This window comes from Pipistrellus kuhlii, unplaced genomic scaffold (genome assembly GCF_014108245.1).
Source record: "Pipistrellus kuhlii isolate mPipKuh1 unplaced genomic scaffold, mPipKuh1.p scaffold_m20_p_1, whole genome shotgun sequence".
Taxonomy (NCBI): domain Eukaryota; kingdom Metazoa; phylum Chordata; class Mammalia; order Chiroptera; family Vespertilionidae; genus Pipistrellus; species Pipistrellus kuhlii.
The window spans coordinates 116348234-116365603 of record NW_023425404.1 but is presented as its reverse complement, the minus strand read 5'-3'; the positions used below and the strand labels follow the sequence as shown (position 1 = coordinate 116365603).

General features: G+C 40.7%; 1 protein-coding gene across 1 annotated transcript in view; it reads left to right on the top strand.

The window, feature by feature from the left end:
* The first annotated feature begins 2459 nt into the window (after window positions 1-2459).
* The window catches only part of FAM107B (family with sequence similarity 107 member B), a 236317-nt gene continuing 221406 nt past the window's right edge, over window positions 2460-17370 (top strand). Inside the window, exon 1 of the mRNA XM_036460371.1 lies at window positions 2460-2870. Within this exon, the coding sequence (XP_036316264.1) occupies window positions 2460-2870 (411 nt within the window). The remainder of the gene's footprint in view (window positions 2871-17370) is intronic.

Below are 17370 nucleotides of genomic sequence, written 5' to 3'. Positions count from 1 at the left end.
AGTCTACCAAATGTGGTCACTTGAGAGTGGCATTGTTAACTGCCGTCCCTTTAGTTTAGGGGTGTCGAACTCAATCAGAGAAGGGGCCAAAATCTAAAATCCAGCCTAAATCGTGGGCCGAATGGTTTACTGAACAGTCATAAACTGTCATTGTTATGGAAACACAGCGGAGTGCAGTGATGACAGCGCGGTGCGGGCCACATTGCAAGGCCTGGCGGGACGGATTTGGCTCGGGGGCCTTGTGTTTGACACATGTGCTTTAGTTTGATACATAGTTGAGTGAATAAGTGAGTGAATTAATGAAAACAGGCTTAAGAATTATTTTTCTTCTCTTAAATTCCTTCCTAGCATCCTTAACTCTTCAATAAAATCTTATTACAGCATAGCCTTACTGTAAGCATGTTTGGGAGGGAGGGGACATGGGAGAAGGCAAAAGTGAGAGAAGCATCATGGAGTCTGAGGTCACAGAAGCAACTAGGGCTGAAAAGAGGCAAATACAATTTCTAGGGCTCCCTAGGAACACTTGTGCTAAACGCCTGGACTTCCTGCTGCCCTATAGGTCTGCTCATACTTGGGTATTAAAAGGAGAATGATTGCCGAAACTGGTTTGGCTCAATGGATAGAGCGTCGGCTTGGGGACTAAAGGGTCCCGGGCTCGATTCCTGTCAAGGGCATGAACCTTGGTTGCGGGCATATCCCCAGCAGAGGGTGTGCAAGAGGCAGCTGATCGATGACCCTCTCTCATCGATGTTTCTAACTATCTCTCTCCATTCCTGTCTGTACAAAATCAATAAAATATATTTTAAAAAAAGGAGAATGATTTTTTCAATACTGGAAATTCCGGTAGCACATTGGCTGCTACACGGTATCCTCTAAGTAAGTGACAGCTTTTAATACATTATTTCTAAATTTTGGTAAAGAATAAAATAAAGCCTGCATTTGATGCTGTATTTACTCTTTATCAAGTCATGTGTGACTTCTTGTGTAATGGATATAACAGCCTATTCAAAACATATAAGTACAGATGTTATGTTGATAAGATGATTTCCAGACTCAAAGACCAGATAGGGTAGGAGGGATCTTGGGCTTTTAACTGGTCCTCCTCAGTAGCTTAACCTTGCTTCCTGAAATTCCAAAGAATCGGTTGCTGCATCTGTAACACAGGATTTAGTGCTATAATATCTACCACCTGTCTGGGCTTAAGAGCACATTAAAAAAAAAATTAAATTCTTTACTGTTGAAAGCATTACATATGTCTCCTTTATCCTCCATTGACCTCTCCCTAGGCCGCCCCTTCCCCCTCCCAGCACTTGTCCCTGTCCCCTACTGTCGGTTAAGAGCACATCTTGATATTAAATTAAAAGAGAGAGCAACCAAGAAAATTAGAATGAGTAATATTCCCTGAAATCTTGACCTAAAAGTCACTATAAATGGTAAAATCATTATAGTATTGTATTTCTCTAATATTCCTAGCAGATGCTTGGCTCAGGAGAAAAAAAAATACCCATTTTGAGCACTGTCTTAGAATATGGCTATAATTATTATTTTTCACCATTCACATATTAATGTGTTGAAAAGTAGAAGACGTATGTTCAAAAAGGTGTTATTTTCGGAAATTAATACATACAGTAGGTGAACAGAACACACATTCACACATACATAATACCTGTGTTAATTGTTTATGGGCCCATTTTATTTGTGTTTTTCTTTTGGTGTTGAAAATTAATCAAGGACTCAGCATGATAGTACAAAAGCAAGTTAACAAAGACATATTATAGTTTACCAGGAGGGGCAATTGTGGATCCTGAACCCAGAAAGTTTGAGGCAAAGATGCAGGAAAGATCCAGAAAAGTCCTTGTGACATCAAGTCCAAATTTGGATCTCTCCAGACAAAAGATTCAAGTCTGCCTCCCATTTTAATAATGAAATAGCTGCCAAGGTCAAGGATCCTCTTGGGGGGGTCTTCATTTGTGATAGATATCTGGGTGGGGTTGTTTTGTTTGGAGGAATAAATATTTGAAGTGGGTAACTGAAGAAGGTTATGCGGCTGTTATGATGTTATTGATACACAGGCTGACGCTATTATAGCGGATACTATCAGGCTACATTATCTTTATGCCTCCGAGGTAACCTGAAGCAACTGTCTATTGACTTGGCACTGCCTTGCACTGAAGCGTTTGCCCTGCCTGGGGACTGTAACCTGAGCCAACCACGTACCTCACAGACAGCTTTCTTTGGCAAAATCGTCCAGGAGGAGCGCTTTCGCAGGGCAACGGCCGCTGAGTGACTCTCAGGGAGGGTGGCCTTGCCATATTCTAATCTATTTAAGGGCAACTACTACAAAGTCCTTCTCTTCAGGCAAGGAAATAGTTATTTACAATAAGGAGACTGGAGGTGATCTGAACCCTTGGAACTTTTTCTTTTCAAAGAATGAACTTTGTCATGTTTCACTGCAGGTTATGTCCACATGGAAAGCAAGGTTCGCCAAAAGACTGAAATCTTCATCTATCAATAGAAGGATGCATCCATTTCCATGTTCAGCTCTGCTGGCCTGTTTTGGGAAATCTAGGGAGAATGCTCCCTGTGATCAGCCCATAGCGCCTGATACTCATTCCACCATCTATGATCAGCCCATGATCGAAGCATGTCGACACTCAAGTCACCTGAAAGGGGAAGAAGAGAAAAGGCGAGGTTCCAGCACCCATTTAGACAGAAATGGCAATGCAAATCGGAATTCAAGTAACCACACTGCTGTCCAGCCTGCTGAGATCTCTGCGGATATGCCCGGGTCTCCAGATGGCGATTTGGAAGGTGAAGTAGTTACTTTTCAGACTTCTATCCCCAGACCATCAGTTATTGAAATGCCAATGGTGAGTATTCCCAATGATGTTATAGAAGGAATGGCTTTGGAGGAGAGTTCTGATAATTTGGTGAATGCTTTCAGTGAACAAAGTTGTTTAACATTATAAGTAAATAAGACATTGAGCGGGAACTCTTATTAGTGAGAGGAAGTGTGTAAAGCCTCATAAAGTTCTCACAGGATGTGAAGGGAGGCAAGGACAATAAGCACTGGGGCCTTAGCAATCACCAATTTTGACCTTTATTTAACTACCCATGGTGCTTCAGAGCCGACAGTGTCTCAATAAAATATTAGGGGTAATATCATCTGGAAAAGCTTTTATTAAAAAAAAAACTGGCCTGTGAATTTATATGAAAATGAACACTGTGCGAATTGGATTATAGAATTTAAGAATTTGCTCTATTTAAAATAAATCGGGTGATATCAAAGCAATCTGGGAAAATTTGGAAATGATGATCATTCAGTGTATAAAGAGCAATAAACAAAGGAACTGACTGATGCAACTATTCATAATATGAATGTTTCTGTGATTGTTTTCTGAGACTTAAAGGCAGGAGAAAGAAGTTGTTTGGAAAATATAGTTCTGCTACTTTTATAAGGCAGCATCTTGAGTTATTTACCTTTTTTCTTTTTTTGGCATTACTGAATTTTAATTGTTAAATATTCTGATTGGATTGAGTTACACAATCATTTCAAAGTTCTTGGTAATCCAATTTAGGAAGGCAGAGTTTCTTAAATGATGTTTTTTCCAAATACCAAGTACCTCTTGAGCAATTTTTGGTCATAGTCCTGGCAAAAAAACTTAGGACTAGACTTATATAACTGAGAAGTCTTTGAGGATCCATTACTAAAATATTATAATGGAAAATAATACTTTTCATTATCAAATCATTTTTGTTTAACTTGCTGACTTGAATCCAAGAAGCCTCATTAGCAATGGAAACTGCCAAACAATGAAGACAGGGTTAAAACATAATTTGAGAAACAGTTTCATTTGACAGTCTACAAGCTTATATAAAAGGATTAAATAAACCTTTTAATTAAGAGAATTTCACCAAGCCCTTTGTTATAGCAAGAACTGTAGTATTTTTTCTAGAACCACTCAAAAATGTGTTCAGTTTTCTCTTTAAGTTATTTTTGTAGTATTCTAGTTAGCTAAGTGGAGGTCAAGGCCAAGTTTATATTTCTTGCATGTTAAATGAACTAATGATGTACAGTTTTAATGAACTGAATGAAGACTTTCTGTTGGGTAAACATTCTAGCAACTCAGGACCTACCTTTCATTGCAAAGTACAGCAACAACAACAGAGAGTTGATTTGATTTTATCTTTGTTTTAGGGGCATATGTGATACAGGGCCTCAGAGTAAATACGTGTACTCAAATATAACCAATTAAACATAGCAAGGTAACATGCATATTAATTACCTATTTGGCATGAGCAAAGCCATGAATAGATGACAGTTTAGAAAAGTCTTATGACAGAAGTAGCCCTAAGGTAAGGCTAAATAGAAGTGTCCCAAAGAGAGACACATAAATGGTTTTAAGGAGGTTAGAGGCTCTGAAAGGTACATTGTAAAGAAAGTGGAATTTGAGATTTGTCTAGAGAGAAGGTTAGGATTTTTAAAGGCAGAGATGAAGGGAGGACATTTCAATAAAAGAAAATTGTATGAACAAAATCCTGGATGTAGGGTATGTAGTATAGCAATATGTACATTAGATTGGCTAGATTGGAAAAATACTGGGAAAGGTAGATTGAGACCCAAAGTCTTGAGTGCTGTAGTGAAAAGTTAATTCATTTGGCAGTGGCGACACTGAGAATTTTGAACAGAAAAACATCATGCTTGGGATTTCATTCTGGGAAGATAAAAAGGTAGAGCCATGTAGGTTGGATTAGAGTTGGGAACATTGGAGCTAGGAAGCCACTGAAATAAACTCAGCCTGAGGAGTTACAAAAAGAAATAGTAGGAGGGTGAGATAGGAGGGGATAAAGGGACCCATGCAGTAGCATATGCAGCAGTTGACTCTGGGATATAGACTTGATAGAGAGGGCGATGAAATCAAACTGGGAGTAATGAAATGAAAACATCACAAAGTAAGTGTCAGGGTGTGTGGGAAGAACTGGTCATGTGGGCATGGTAAATGGGCATCTAATTTAGTTAAATGAAAGGAACTAAAATTTACAGAGCTCTTGCTATTTTTCCAGCCATTCTTCTAAGTGCTCTACATACACTCTCCCAGAGGTACATTTTCTTAATAATTCCCATTTTACAGATGGGGACTTTGACGCTTAGAGAGGATAAGACATGCTCAAGGTCACAGAGGAGGGATGTGTTAGAGCCAGGATTGCAGCCCAGGTCTGTTTGATTCAAAAGTCTGACCTCTGAATTATAACAGGCTTCTACTGATCATTATTATTTGTGTGGTGTTTGAGGATTTCCAATCACATATTCATACACGATCTCACTTTCTATGCAATCAAATTTAAATTATATTGTCTGTATATGTACATATTTATATATAAATGTATTTTTTGTGTATAATAATAATTACCATTTGATTTTTCTTAATTTGTTTAACTTTTTTGATCTTAGTTTCATGGTATATCACAAAGTGGAAAGGGACACTTTCATTTGCATCCTGCTGATGACAAGGTTCTGTTGATGACAGTGTGGGACTGTTTTGAGATCCGATTAAAAGTGCCATAGCCCGGTCCTGTTTTTTCACTACCTAGTAATTTTGCTGTGACATGTTTCCACTCATTAGCTGATAAATGGGCTTCTTTTATTATAATCTTGCCTGATGGCAAAAATGTTTCCCTTTTGGATGCACTGATCTCCATCATTTAAGCTGCCTTAGTAGAAGCAACAAATAATACTTTTTTCACTTTTTGTTGTTGAGTTCAGCCTCAGCACATAACCATAGCTAAGAAATGGGGACAAACGAGTCCCTCTATCCATCTTTAGTTAACTGGTGTTCAGATAAGAGAGCAATTCAATTACATTTGAAACAAATCTGGTCTTTGAGGTAAAGCTCAAGATAGAGAAGCCAAGTGAACTAAGTAAAAAGGGAAAGTTTCTGTATGTGCAATTCTGTGTGCATGTGTCTATTTACAAAGTGATGCTGATTAGTCTTCAACCTTTTTAGGTAATATCTCCCCTGTTCCAGGCATGAAATGAAGGTAATCACAATCCTAAAATTATAATGTGTCATATCTTCTGACTATGATTTTTTCTTTCTTATTAGTATTACAATTGAAGTGTCTTATAATTGATAGGGTCATAGAGCCAATGAAACACAGAAGTATGCTATTCATTTATTTTAGCCAAGAGTTACCAGTGTTTTTACTGTGTACCAGGACAGCATTAGCTCCGGGGAAAAGACACAGTTCCTAAAGTTGCTCATATTCTGGTGGGAAATATAGTTAGGTAAAGAGGCAGTATCAATGCAGAGAAGGCTTATGGGTTAACATTAGATGCCACAGGAGCACTTGAAAGAGTCTCCCATCTTAGCCTTGGAAAGACAGAGGAGGCTGAAATATATGGAGGAGAATGGATTTCTTTCTTATCTACCCTAATATATAAAAACCCTGTGTCCATCACAATCAGAGGATCGATCAACCAGAAGTCAGTCCTGCAGTCAGCACTGGGTTGCTGTGGAACAGCCTGCAGGCCCGGTGACCTAGCACTCACTGCTGACAGGGCTGCGAATCAGGCCTGGAGAGAGGCCTGAAGAGAGAAGCATGGTCTAATCAGTAGCCTCTGTGGCAGCTGTTCATCAGCACTTGCTTCTCTCTTTCTCTCCAGGCCTGCTGCTGATCAACTCTGTCTTTCTAATCAGGCCCTATTGATAGGCCCAGAGATGCTGACTGGCATAGAAACTGACCATTAAGGATCAAATCTGGGTCAAGTGTGAGGAGCCAATAGCTGCCTAAGAGGCAGAGCTTTTGATGCTGACTGGCATAGAAACCAAACCAATCAGAACCAAATCTGGGTGAACTCTGAGGAACCAATGGCTGCACAAGAGGTGGAACTTTTGACACTGACTGGCATAGAAACCAACCAATCAGAATCAAATTGGCCAGCAGAAGAGGGCAGTTGGGAGCTAGATCAGGTCTGCAGGGGAGGGCAGTTAGGGGTGATCAGGCCTGCAGGGGAGGGTAGTTGGGGCAAGATCAGACAGGTAGGGGAGGACAGTTGGGGAGCAGTTAGGTGTTAATTAGACTAGCAGGGGAGCAGTTAGCAGGTGATTAGGCAGGCAGGCAAATGATTAGGAGCCAGCAGTCCCGGCTTGTGAGAGGGATGTCTGACTGCCGGTTTAGGCCCAATCCCACAGGATTCTATGGCAGTCAAGATCTCTGGGCCAATCAATGTTTCCCTGTGGTATCTGGCCTAAACCAGCAGTCAGACATCCCCTGAGAGGTCCCAGATTGGAGAGGGTGCAGGCTGGGTTGAGGGATCCCCTCTCCCCCAGTGCACGAATTTCATGCACCAGACCTCTAGTCCTATCTAATAGAGAGTAATATGCAAATCAACCATCACTGCTACACCCACAAGCCATGCCCACCAGCCAATCATGAGCGAATATGTAAATTAACCCACAGAGCAAAGAGGAGGCTTGGGTTTCCTTGGTGATAGAGGAAGCTAAGCTTTCTATACATCTTGGTGGGCCCAGGCCTCCACTCAAGGCTATAAAGTTTCAATTGAAGAAGGTAAATAAATCCCAGATACCAGGGCCACCACTTGGGTCACTGGGGGGTTTGGCTAGCCTGCAAACCACCACAGGTCCCTCACCCAGGCTGCCCCGTGCCCCAAGGGAACCTCCTCCCTGATCTGGGACACCCTTCAGGGCAAACCAGCTGACCCCCACCTGTGCACCAGGCCTCTACCTTACTAATAAAATAGTGATATGCAAATTGACCATAACTTCAACACACAAGATGGCTGCTCCCATGTGGATATAAGATGGCCAGCAGGGGAGGGCAGTTGGGAAGAACCAGGCCTGTAAGGGAGGGCAGTTGTGGGCAATCAGGTCAGCAAGGAAGAGCAATAGGGGAGAACAGGTTGGCAGGGAAGTAGTTAGGGGGTGATCAGGCTGGCAGGCAGAAGAGGTTAGGGGCAATCAGGAAGGTGAGCAATTGGGAGCCAGCAGTCCTGGATTGTGAGAGAGATGTCAGACTGCCTGTTTAGGCCCGATCCTAGGGGTCCCAGATTGGAGTGGTTGCAGGCTGGGATGAAGGACATACTCCCCCATGCATGAATTTCATGAACCAGGCCTCTAGTATATATCTAAAAAGCCAGTGACCAGAACTCCGGAAGGATCAGAACGACTGGTCCCTATGATGCCCACTGTGGCCAGAGAACTGGCCAGATCAGGGGGTGGGGCTCCCAGCCTATCTCTTGCAGCCCCTCTCCCTGGCCATCCCCATCCTGGATCGGCCTCACCCATCTCGATTGAGGGCAGGGCAGCTGGCTAACAACCCCGCGGCCCTTCCCTGAAGCTAGCCTTGTCCCTGATCAGCCCATCCCACCCTAATTGGCATGCAGTCCCTCCCACGGCCAACCCCGCCCCGAATTGCCCCCTCAATTCCAATAGGGAGTGGGGCTGGCCAGTCAACCTTCTGCAACCCCTCCCCCAGCCAGACTTGCCCCTCATCAGTCCCTCCACTTCAATCAGGAGCAGGGTCAGCTGACCAACCACCCATGATCCCTCTCCCAGGCCACTGGTCCCTCCACCCCATTTGGGGGCAGGTCTGGCTGGCCCAGTCAGTTCACCACACACAGACCCTCACCATAGCTGGCCTCACCCCTGATCAGCTCCCACCACCCTGATAGGCCTACAGCCCCTCCCACCAACCAACTTCACCCTTGAATGCCCCCCAGATCAATTGGAAGTGGAGCTGGCTGGCCAACCCTCACAGCCCCTTCCCTGGCCACGGACCCAATTGGGTGGGATTGGGGCCTGCCAGCTAATTGCCTGTGTCCTCTGCTCCCAGCCCCCAGCCAGCCTGGGCAAGCAGGCTGGCCAGCCAACCTCCTACTGTTTCCTCCTCCTGACAGGCTCAGCTCCTATTCGCTCCAATTGAGGCCAGGCAGGCCAAATCCCACCTGTACATGAATTCATGCACTGGGCCTCTAGTTCTTTTTATAATTTCACACAGAAATTATAAACTGCACCCTTTTAGTTGAATGGTACTGTTTTTCTGCTCACTCACTGTCCCTAAACAATGGTGGTAGTTTAAGAAAGACACAGTTTCCACACTGATAGATTTCAGAGTAGTTGGGTAGTTTCAGAAGGTCTTTTGGTCTTTTTACTCTAACAACATAGCCAGCCTCATACAGGAAGAAAAAGAACTGTAGTTTAGAAAATCATTCCTGGGTATTCTATAAAAGTCTGTTTTACAAAAAGTTAGGTAAGCATGGCTGGGGTGACTCAGTGGTTGAGTCATGAACCAAGAAGTCACTGGTTTGCTTCCTAGTCAGTACACATTTCAGGGTTGTGGACTTGATCCCCAGTAGGGGGCATGCAGGAGGCAGCCAATCAATGTTTCTCTATCATCGATGTTTCTACTTCTCTATCCCTCTTCCTTCCTCTCTCTCTCAAATAAAATAAAATAAAAAAACAAACAAACAAAAAAAACTTTTTCAAAGGATGAGAAACAGGGCCCATCTTGAAGTTAGGACATCCACAGAACCCAGATAGTGGCCTGAACCAAGCCTCAGAGGCTCAGGTAGTCACTGCTTTCTAGGGTCCAAGTTTCAGCTCTCTAGATAGTTTTGTCAGTCATCTATATCTAAAAAATTTTCTCATTAAAAAGTGTGTTTTTTTTAAATTGATTTCAGAGAGAAAGGGAGAGGGAGAGAGAGATAGAAACATCAGTGATGAGAGAGAGAATCATTGATCAGCTGCTTCCTGCATGCCCCTACTGAGGATCGAGTCCACAACCTGGCATCTGTCCTTCTCTGGAATTGAACTTGGGACTCTTCAGTCGGCAGGCCAAGGTTCTATCCATTGAGTCAACCGGCTAGGGCTCTATATATTCTTTTAAGAGTTTTAGTTTTTTACATTGTAGAGCTTAGTTCTTACGTTTAGATCTTTGATCCTTTTTTGAGTTAGTTTTTGTAAAATGGTGTAAAGTAAGGATCCAAATGTATTTGTTTATGCATGTGGATATCTAATTTTTGTAACACTATTTTCTGGAAAGTCTGTCTTGGCACTGTTGTGAAAATTCATTTGACCATATACGTGAGGATTCATTTTTGAGCTCTCTATTCTATTCCATTGGTCTATATGTCTTTATGCCAGTACCACACTGCTTTGATCACTGTAGCTTTGTAGTAGGTTTTGAAATCAGACTTTCAACTTCATTCTTCTTTTCCAAGATCTTCTTGGCTATTTGGAATACCTTGAAATTTCATATGAATTTTAGGATGAATTTTTCTATATCTGGAAAAAAATCTCCCAATACTGTCAACACTTCTCTGAATTCACCCCTATTGTTGTTACAGATGGAGAAACTAAGACTCAGGGGAATTAAACATTGGACCCAATTCCACTCTAAGGGTAATCCTTCCAGTAGATGGAGAAGCTCAAGTCAACTGGTCAAAGCATGACTTTCTTGGGTAGTGCAGAACTTACACTATCAATAACTAAATTGCTGCTTCTGCTTTCCTTGTCTAGGCTCCATGCCCATCCGTCTCTTTTCTTGGCACAGTCTTTGTTAAAATCTAGGGTAGCTTAGTTAATTGGGTTTCAGCTTTCTTTTTTAGTATCATATTCCAGTCACACTCTTTTGAAGCTACATCAAGGCTGTGGTAATGGGAATTTAGTGGAGAGGCTCCTGGATACCTATTAACAGAAAAGCTCTTGGATGTGTTCACAACCATAGGCAACTGATTTCTTTCAACAAATTGATTTTAATTTTCTATGTTTTATTGTTGTCTTGAAGTCCAGCCTTGAGAGTATCTGTGGAGGGCAGTGTGCTTAAAAGTATATTGTAAACTTTTGGGGATAAATATCTATAACCCTTCATCCCAACCTAACTCTGCATTATCTTTATTTGAACATTATTGGGGGAAACTCTGCTGGGCTGCATCTCTGTTTTATAGTACAAACCACTTTTCCTGCATTTCTTTAGAATTAAATATTTTCAGTTTTCTATGAATCACAATAGAAGAGAAAAGAATCCTAGATTACCTATAAAAATAAATACTCTATTTAAAAAAAAACTCTCTGCTAGACATATTATTTGACATAATTATTTTTAATAGAAAGTAATTTATATTTCCATGCAATCAAATGTTAGTTTTCTAGTTTCTTTTCATGCTCCTGAGAAAAATCAGAAACTGTCCCATGTCAACGAAGGAAGACATTTTAATGAGCTGGTAAGAATCCTATCCCATTCCTTTTAAGCCATGATGATTTCTCATGCTGGGTTTCTACTTTCAGAAGATGTTAAACATAGTGGCATGATATACCCAGTATACTCAGATAGGAATTTTCCAAACTAGATATTCAGTTGCATCCCTGCTGGAAGAGAGAGAGAGAGAGAGAGAAAGAGAGAGAGAGAGAGAGAGAGAGAGAGAGAGAGAGAGAGAGAGAGAGAGAGAGAGAGAGAGAGAGAGAGAGAGATTGAGAACAGGGCCTCCTACTGAGAGAAGGAGTGCAGCTGGGCTTGACTGAGTTGGAAAACAGGCTGGCCCTCTCCTGATATTGAAGACAGGCATAGCCGAGAGAGAGAGAGAGAGAGAGAGAGAGAGAGAGAGAGAGAGAGAGAGAGAGAGAGAGATTGAGAACAGGGCCTCCTACTGAGAGAAGGAGTGCAGCTGGGTTTGACTGAGTTGGAAAACAGGCTGGCCCTCTCCTGATATTGAGGACAGGCATAGCCGAGAGAGAGAGAGAGAGAGAGAGAGAGAGAGAGAGAGAGAGAGAGAGAGAGAGAGAGAGAGAGAGAAATAGTTTCTTGGCTTCTCTTAGAATAAAGTAAAATAAATAGTCCTCATAAACCATGAAAATTTACATTGTATAGGTTTGACTATCAGAGACTATCCATTAATAACTGTAGAGAAAGATAAAAATGCCAAATGTTCCAGATCAATTAGAGCTGATGGACACATATATTGCAAACTAAAAAAGAAAAGTTGAGTGTAATATAATTTTGTAAATTTTAAAGCATCATTTTCAAGTGAGGTTACTCCTGCATTTGTAATTCAGATAAGAATGATAAATATTTTCTAAGTAGGTTGCTGATATGTTGAAAGGAGAAAGATATAAAAGGAATAGGTCAGCCCATTTTTTTTTTTTTAGCAGTATCTATTTCTAGCTTATCAGAGGGAATCTGGGAATCTGCCCATGACCTAGTTGATCCTTTGCCCTTGTTTTCACAGGTGGTTAATAAAAGAGCAGGGCTTACTGTGTACTAGGCAATGGCTAACAAAGCACCAGTAAGGATATTCCAATTTATTGACAAGACCCATCTCCCCCAAATACCTGTGTCTGTAGAATTGGAATTTCCATACCCTGTTTATATAATATGCAGTGTACTTCAATTAAAAAAAATTCAATATTCTACTCCCTGGTCATGCTGGAAAATTTTACATTTATTATACTGTAGGAACCACAGGGGCTGTTTGAATAAATGTGCTATATCATTTATGGGAAATTAGAAGTTCTTTCTCCAGCCAAGGGCATCTGTTAACCTGTTCTGAATTGCCTTAGATTTTGCACTCACAGTTCCTCCTTTCCAAAGAAAATAGAAGTCATCAACTTAACATTTTTTCCAATATAAAACTGACACATTCGGTTTCATAATGCCGCACCAGGAGAGGTGAGAGCTTGGAAATTTGAGACAATTAGAGGAAGGGGGTCTCTCCATAATAGGCATAGGAACTCTTGTGGGAAGAATTTATAATTTTGTTGTGGGAAGCCGGTTTGTGGTATCGCACATTCAGTTAAAAGAAAAATCACAACTCAGGTTATTTCTTATTTTCCATATGAAATAAGAACCTTCCCCTCAAATAAGTAATCTATATTAGGAGAGTCAGTTTCTGTAACTTACAACATCAAATCTCAAAAAGAGATCTCACATTAATTATAACTAATGTAATTAATGGACTGCAATTTATAAATAATAAACTGATTTTAAAAACTTAAAATTTTTATTTTTTATATAAAACAATGGATAGTCTTATAAAAATCAAATGTAACATCTGTATACTTGTAATTAGAGTCAATTCAAAGTTATATTTTAAATAAGTTATTGATATATGGTCAAATAATGTTCACCAAATGCATTAAGAATAAACAATAGGGAAGTTAGACTCTTCAAAAAGTCGTGTTGGAAAACCATTAAACATAACAGAATGAAATTGGACCATTATCTTATGCTGTACACAAAAATCAACTCAAAATGGGTTAAAGAGCCTTGGCTGGTTTGGCTCAGTGGATAGAGTGTCAGCCTGGGGATGGAAGGGTCCTGGGTTTTATTCCAGTCAAGACACATGTCCAAGTTTCAGGCTTGATCCCCAGTGTGTGTGTGTGTGTGTGTGTGTGTGTGTGTGTGTGTGTGGGGGGGGGGGGGGGCAGGTGTGCAGAAGGTAGCTGATCAATGATTCTCTTTTGTCATTGATGTTTCTTTCTCTCCATCTCTCTTCCTTTCTGAAATAAATAAAAATATATTAAAAGATGGATTAAAGATCTGAAACCTTAAATCTTTTAGGAGAAAATGTGATTCAGTGGTGGAGCAGCAGCCCACACACTGTAGGGTCCTGGGTTTGGTTTTTGCTCAAAGGCAGGTACCTGGGTTGGAGGTTCACTTTTAGCCCTCAGGTGGGGTGCATGCAGGAGGCAGCCTGTCAATGGGTCTCTCTTATTGATATTTCTCTTTCTTTCTCTCTATCTCTTTCCCCCTCTTTCCCTTCCACTCTCTGAAAGTCAATGGGAAAAATATCCTCAAGTGAGGATTAACAAAAAAGAAAAAGAAAAAGAAAGAAAGAAAAAGAAAAAAGCAAAGATGAACAAGTGTCACTATGTACAACTAATAAGCTTCTGCACAGCAAAGAAAACTATCAAAATTAAAAGGAACCTACAGATTGGGGGGAAATATTTGTAAATCATGTATCTGATAAGGTCTAATATCTAAAATATATAAGTTATACAACTCAATAGCATAAAAATAACTTAATTAAAATATGGATAAAGAGGCTATATGGACATTTCTCCAAATAAGATATATAAATGGTCAATGGGTATATGAAAAAATGCTCAATTTTATTAATCACCAAGAAAATGCAAATGAAAACCACAATGAGATATCATACCTATTAAGTGAAATAATCCCAAAAGGGCAAGGATGTAGAGAAAAGAAAACCCTTATACATTATTGGTGGGCATGCCATTCTCAAAACAGTATGTTTGTTGCTCAAAAAAATTAAAAGTATATCAACCATCTGATCCAACAACCCTGCTTCTGGGTATACATCCAAAGGAAGTAAAATCATTACCTTTAAGAAATATTTGCACATGTCTGTCAATGGATTAGAGGATAAAGAAATGTCACACACACACACACACACACACACACACACACACACACACACAGAATATTATTCAGCCTTAAGAAAAAGATAAATATTTTTTTGTCATTTGTGACATGGATAAACCTGAAGGACATTGTACTAAATGAAATAAGTTAGAAACAGAATGACAAATACTGCACGATCTCACTTTTATGTGGAATCTAAAAACCTTGAACTCAGAGAAACAGAGTGATTATTGCAGAGGCTTGGAGCGGTGAGGAAAAGGGGGAGATGTTGGTCAAAGGGTACAAATTTTCAGTTATAAGACAAATAAAATGTACAGCGTTCTGTGTACAGTTAATAATAACATAATACATACTTTAAATTGGCTAAGTGCAGGTCTCAAGTGTTCTTACCCACACAAAAAAAGAGGTAACTATGTGGGAGGATGGATTTGTTAATTAGTGAATTGTGGTAATCATTTCAAAATGCACAAATATATCAAAACACAAAACATCATTTGTTCACCTGAAATATACATGTTTTATCTGTTCATTGTTCCTCAATAAAGCTGGAAAAATATCACTCACTCGCATCTGCTTTCTGGTGTAATAACTCAAGAGGGAAAGGAAGGAGATGAGAGCTGGGGAGACGCTGGCCCTGAGGAAGTGCTGACCACGTTCCTGACTACAAGTGATGGGTGTCAGAAAACCACATGCATAGAGGCCAAATAAAGGGTGAAGTTCTATCCGTGGAAGCACTTGAATGGGAGCATCAATGAGTACACTCTTAGTAATTCCTCTCTTATCAGGAATTGCTTTCCTTTTTGACTAGCTGGGCGTTCTAGGAAAAATATACATGAAGCAGACCTTTTGAATTGGATGGTACTTAATGAGTGATGGTTCTCCCAGAAAATTTCCATTCCCAGGCCCTTTCTAGGATTCCAGGAGTACTTTCCGCGGCTTCAACAATTAGAGGCACGCAGGTGCTATATGTTTGCCCACCCACAACTTGTTTCCCAGTGATATGTGGTAATAAAGAAAGTCTCACAGGAATTGTGCCACAGGTACAAATATATATATATTGGCAAGCAGACACAATAAGAAGCATAATCCCTGATTCTGTATGCCAGAGAAGTTCCCCAACTTTTGTATGAATAAAGTGATAAATAGGAATGTGACAATATTCTAACAGCAAAACCAGCAAGCCTTATAGTCACAGAGGGTGAAGGAGCCCTCTATTAAAGGTGGGTCAAGATTCAGGATGCTACTATAAAAGAGCTGGACTTCTGAACTTGCCACATTCTTACACTTCATTTTGCAAAGGCAAAAATTCTGGTCATGTATCTGAATACCCTTCATTTCACAGGTGAAAAATGATTTCCAAAATCTCTTATGCCAGTGGTTGGCAAACCACGGCTCGCGAGCCACATGTGGCTCTTTGGCCCCTTGAGTGTGGCTCTTCCACAAAATATCATGTGCAGGCACGCACATACAGTGCTATCGAAACTTTGTGGCCCATGCGAAGTTTATTTTGAAGAAGCGGTTTTAATGCTGAGCCACACTCAAGGGGCCAAAGAGCCGCATGTGGCTCATGAGCCACGGTTTCCCGACCACTGTCTTATATTAATCAGTGAATCTTCTGGTCAGATTTAGCTAACCTTGTTTGAAACACTTGCTATAGCCACCTCTGAATACAAACTTCCAACTAGAGTCCTTCAAATACTAATCAACCACTTCTGAGCATTGGTTCCAAAACTTTCCTTGCTCTCAAGAAAGAAGATAGAAAAATATGCTTGACTTTGGCCTTCAAACATTGTTGGGTGAGGATGGGATGCGTGGCACCTGTGTCTGAGAGGACAGCCTATAAATAAAGCAAGCAATCTAGAAATGGCAGAGCAGGAAGGCCAAAAAGCATCTGGGTGCTTCAGGATGCCATGGAGTCATTTCGAGCCATTTTAACTGTCCCTAGGGTGTAGATCAGGGGTCCTCAAACTTTTTAAAGTGGGGGCCAGATCATGGTCCCTCAGAGAGCTGGAGGGCCGGACTATATGAACTACTAATTCCTACCCACACTGCACATATCTTATTTCGCAAAAAGGTAACAAATACAATATAAATAAAATGAAGAACATTTATAAATAAACAGATCACTTACCAGTATTTCAATGGGAACTGTGGGCCTGCTTTTGGCTAATGAGATGGTCAATGTCCGGTTCTATATTTGTCACTGCTAGTTGTAACAAGTGATGCAAGTGGGCATCAGTTAATCTTGATCTGGTTGGAGATTTCAGATGTTTCATTCTTGAAAAAGTCTGTTCACAGACATAAGTGCTACCAAAATGGTTACCATTTTGAGTGCATGGTTCCTGATATTTGGATATGTCTCAGAGGGGAGAGATGCATAGAAATTCAGAAGGCTACTTGACTTGAATGCATCTTTCAGAGAGTCACAATTCTGCAGTTCAGCCAGTTCCATTTGGTAAATTGTAAGGACATTTTCAATCTCAACAGAAAATGGGTTACAAAAAAGCTGTATGTCCTGTTCATAGAGATGAAGCTCTTTGAATCTAAATTGAAACTCCTTTTGCAACAATTCCAGTGAATCCACACATGTTTTCTTTGGGAATGCAACCAATGGTTTGTCCGCTGACAGGTTTTGAATTGTTGGGAGATGGCTGAAGTTTTCCTCCTTGTTTGATGAGAAGGCCTAATTTTACTTCAAATGCTTTCACATGCGATGCCATATCACAGATGAGCTTCCCCTTTCCTTGAAGTTGCAGATTGAAACTGTTGAGTAGCTCTGTTATATCTGTCAGAAAGGCAAGGTGCCATTTCCATTCTGCATCATTGAGCTCTGGTACTTCTTTGTTTTTTGAAAGTAGAAAAGCTGTAATCTGCGGAAGTAAGTCATAGAAACATTTCAAAACTCTCCCTCTACTCAGCCAACGGACTTCTGTGTGGTACAGAACATCCTCATGGGCAACATTTAGCTCA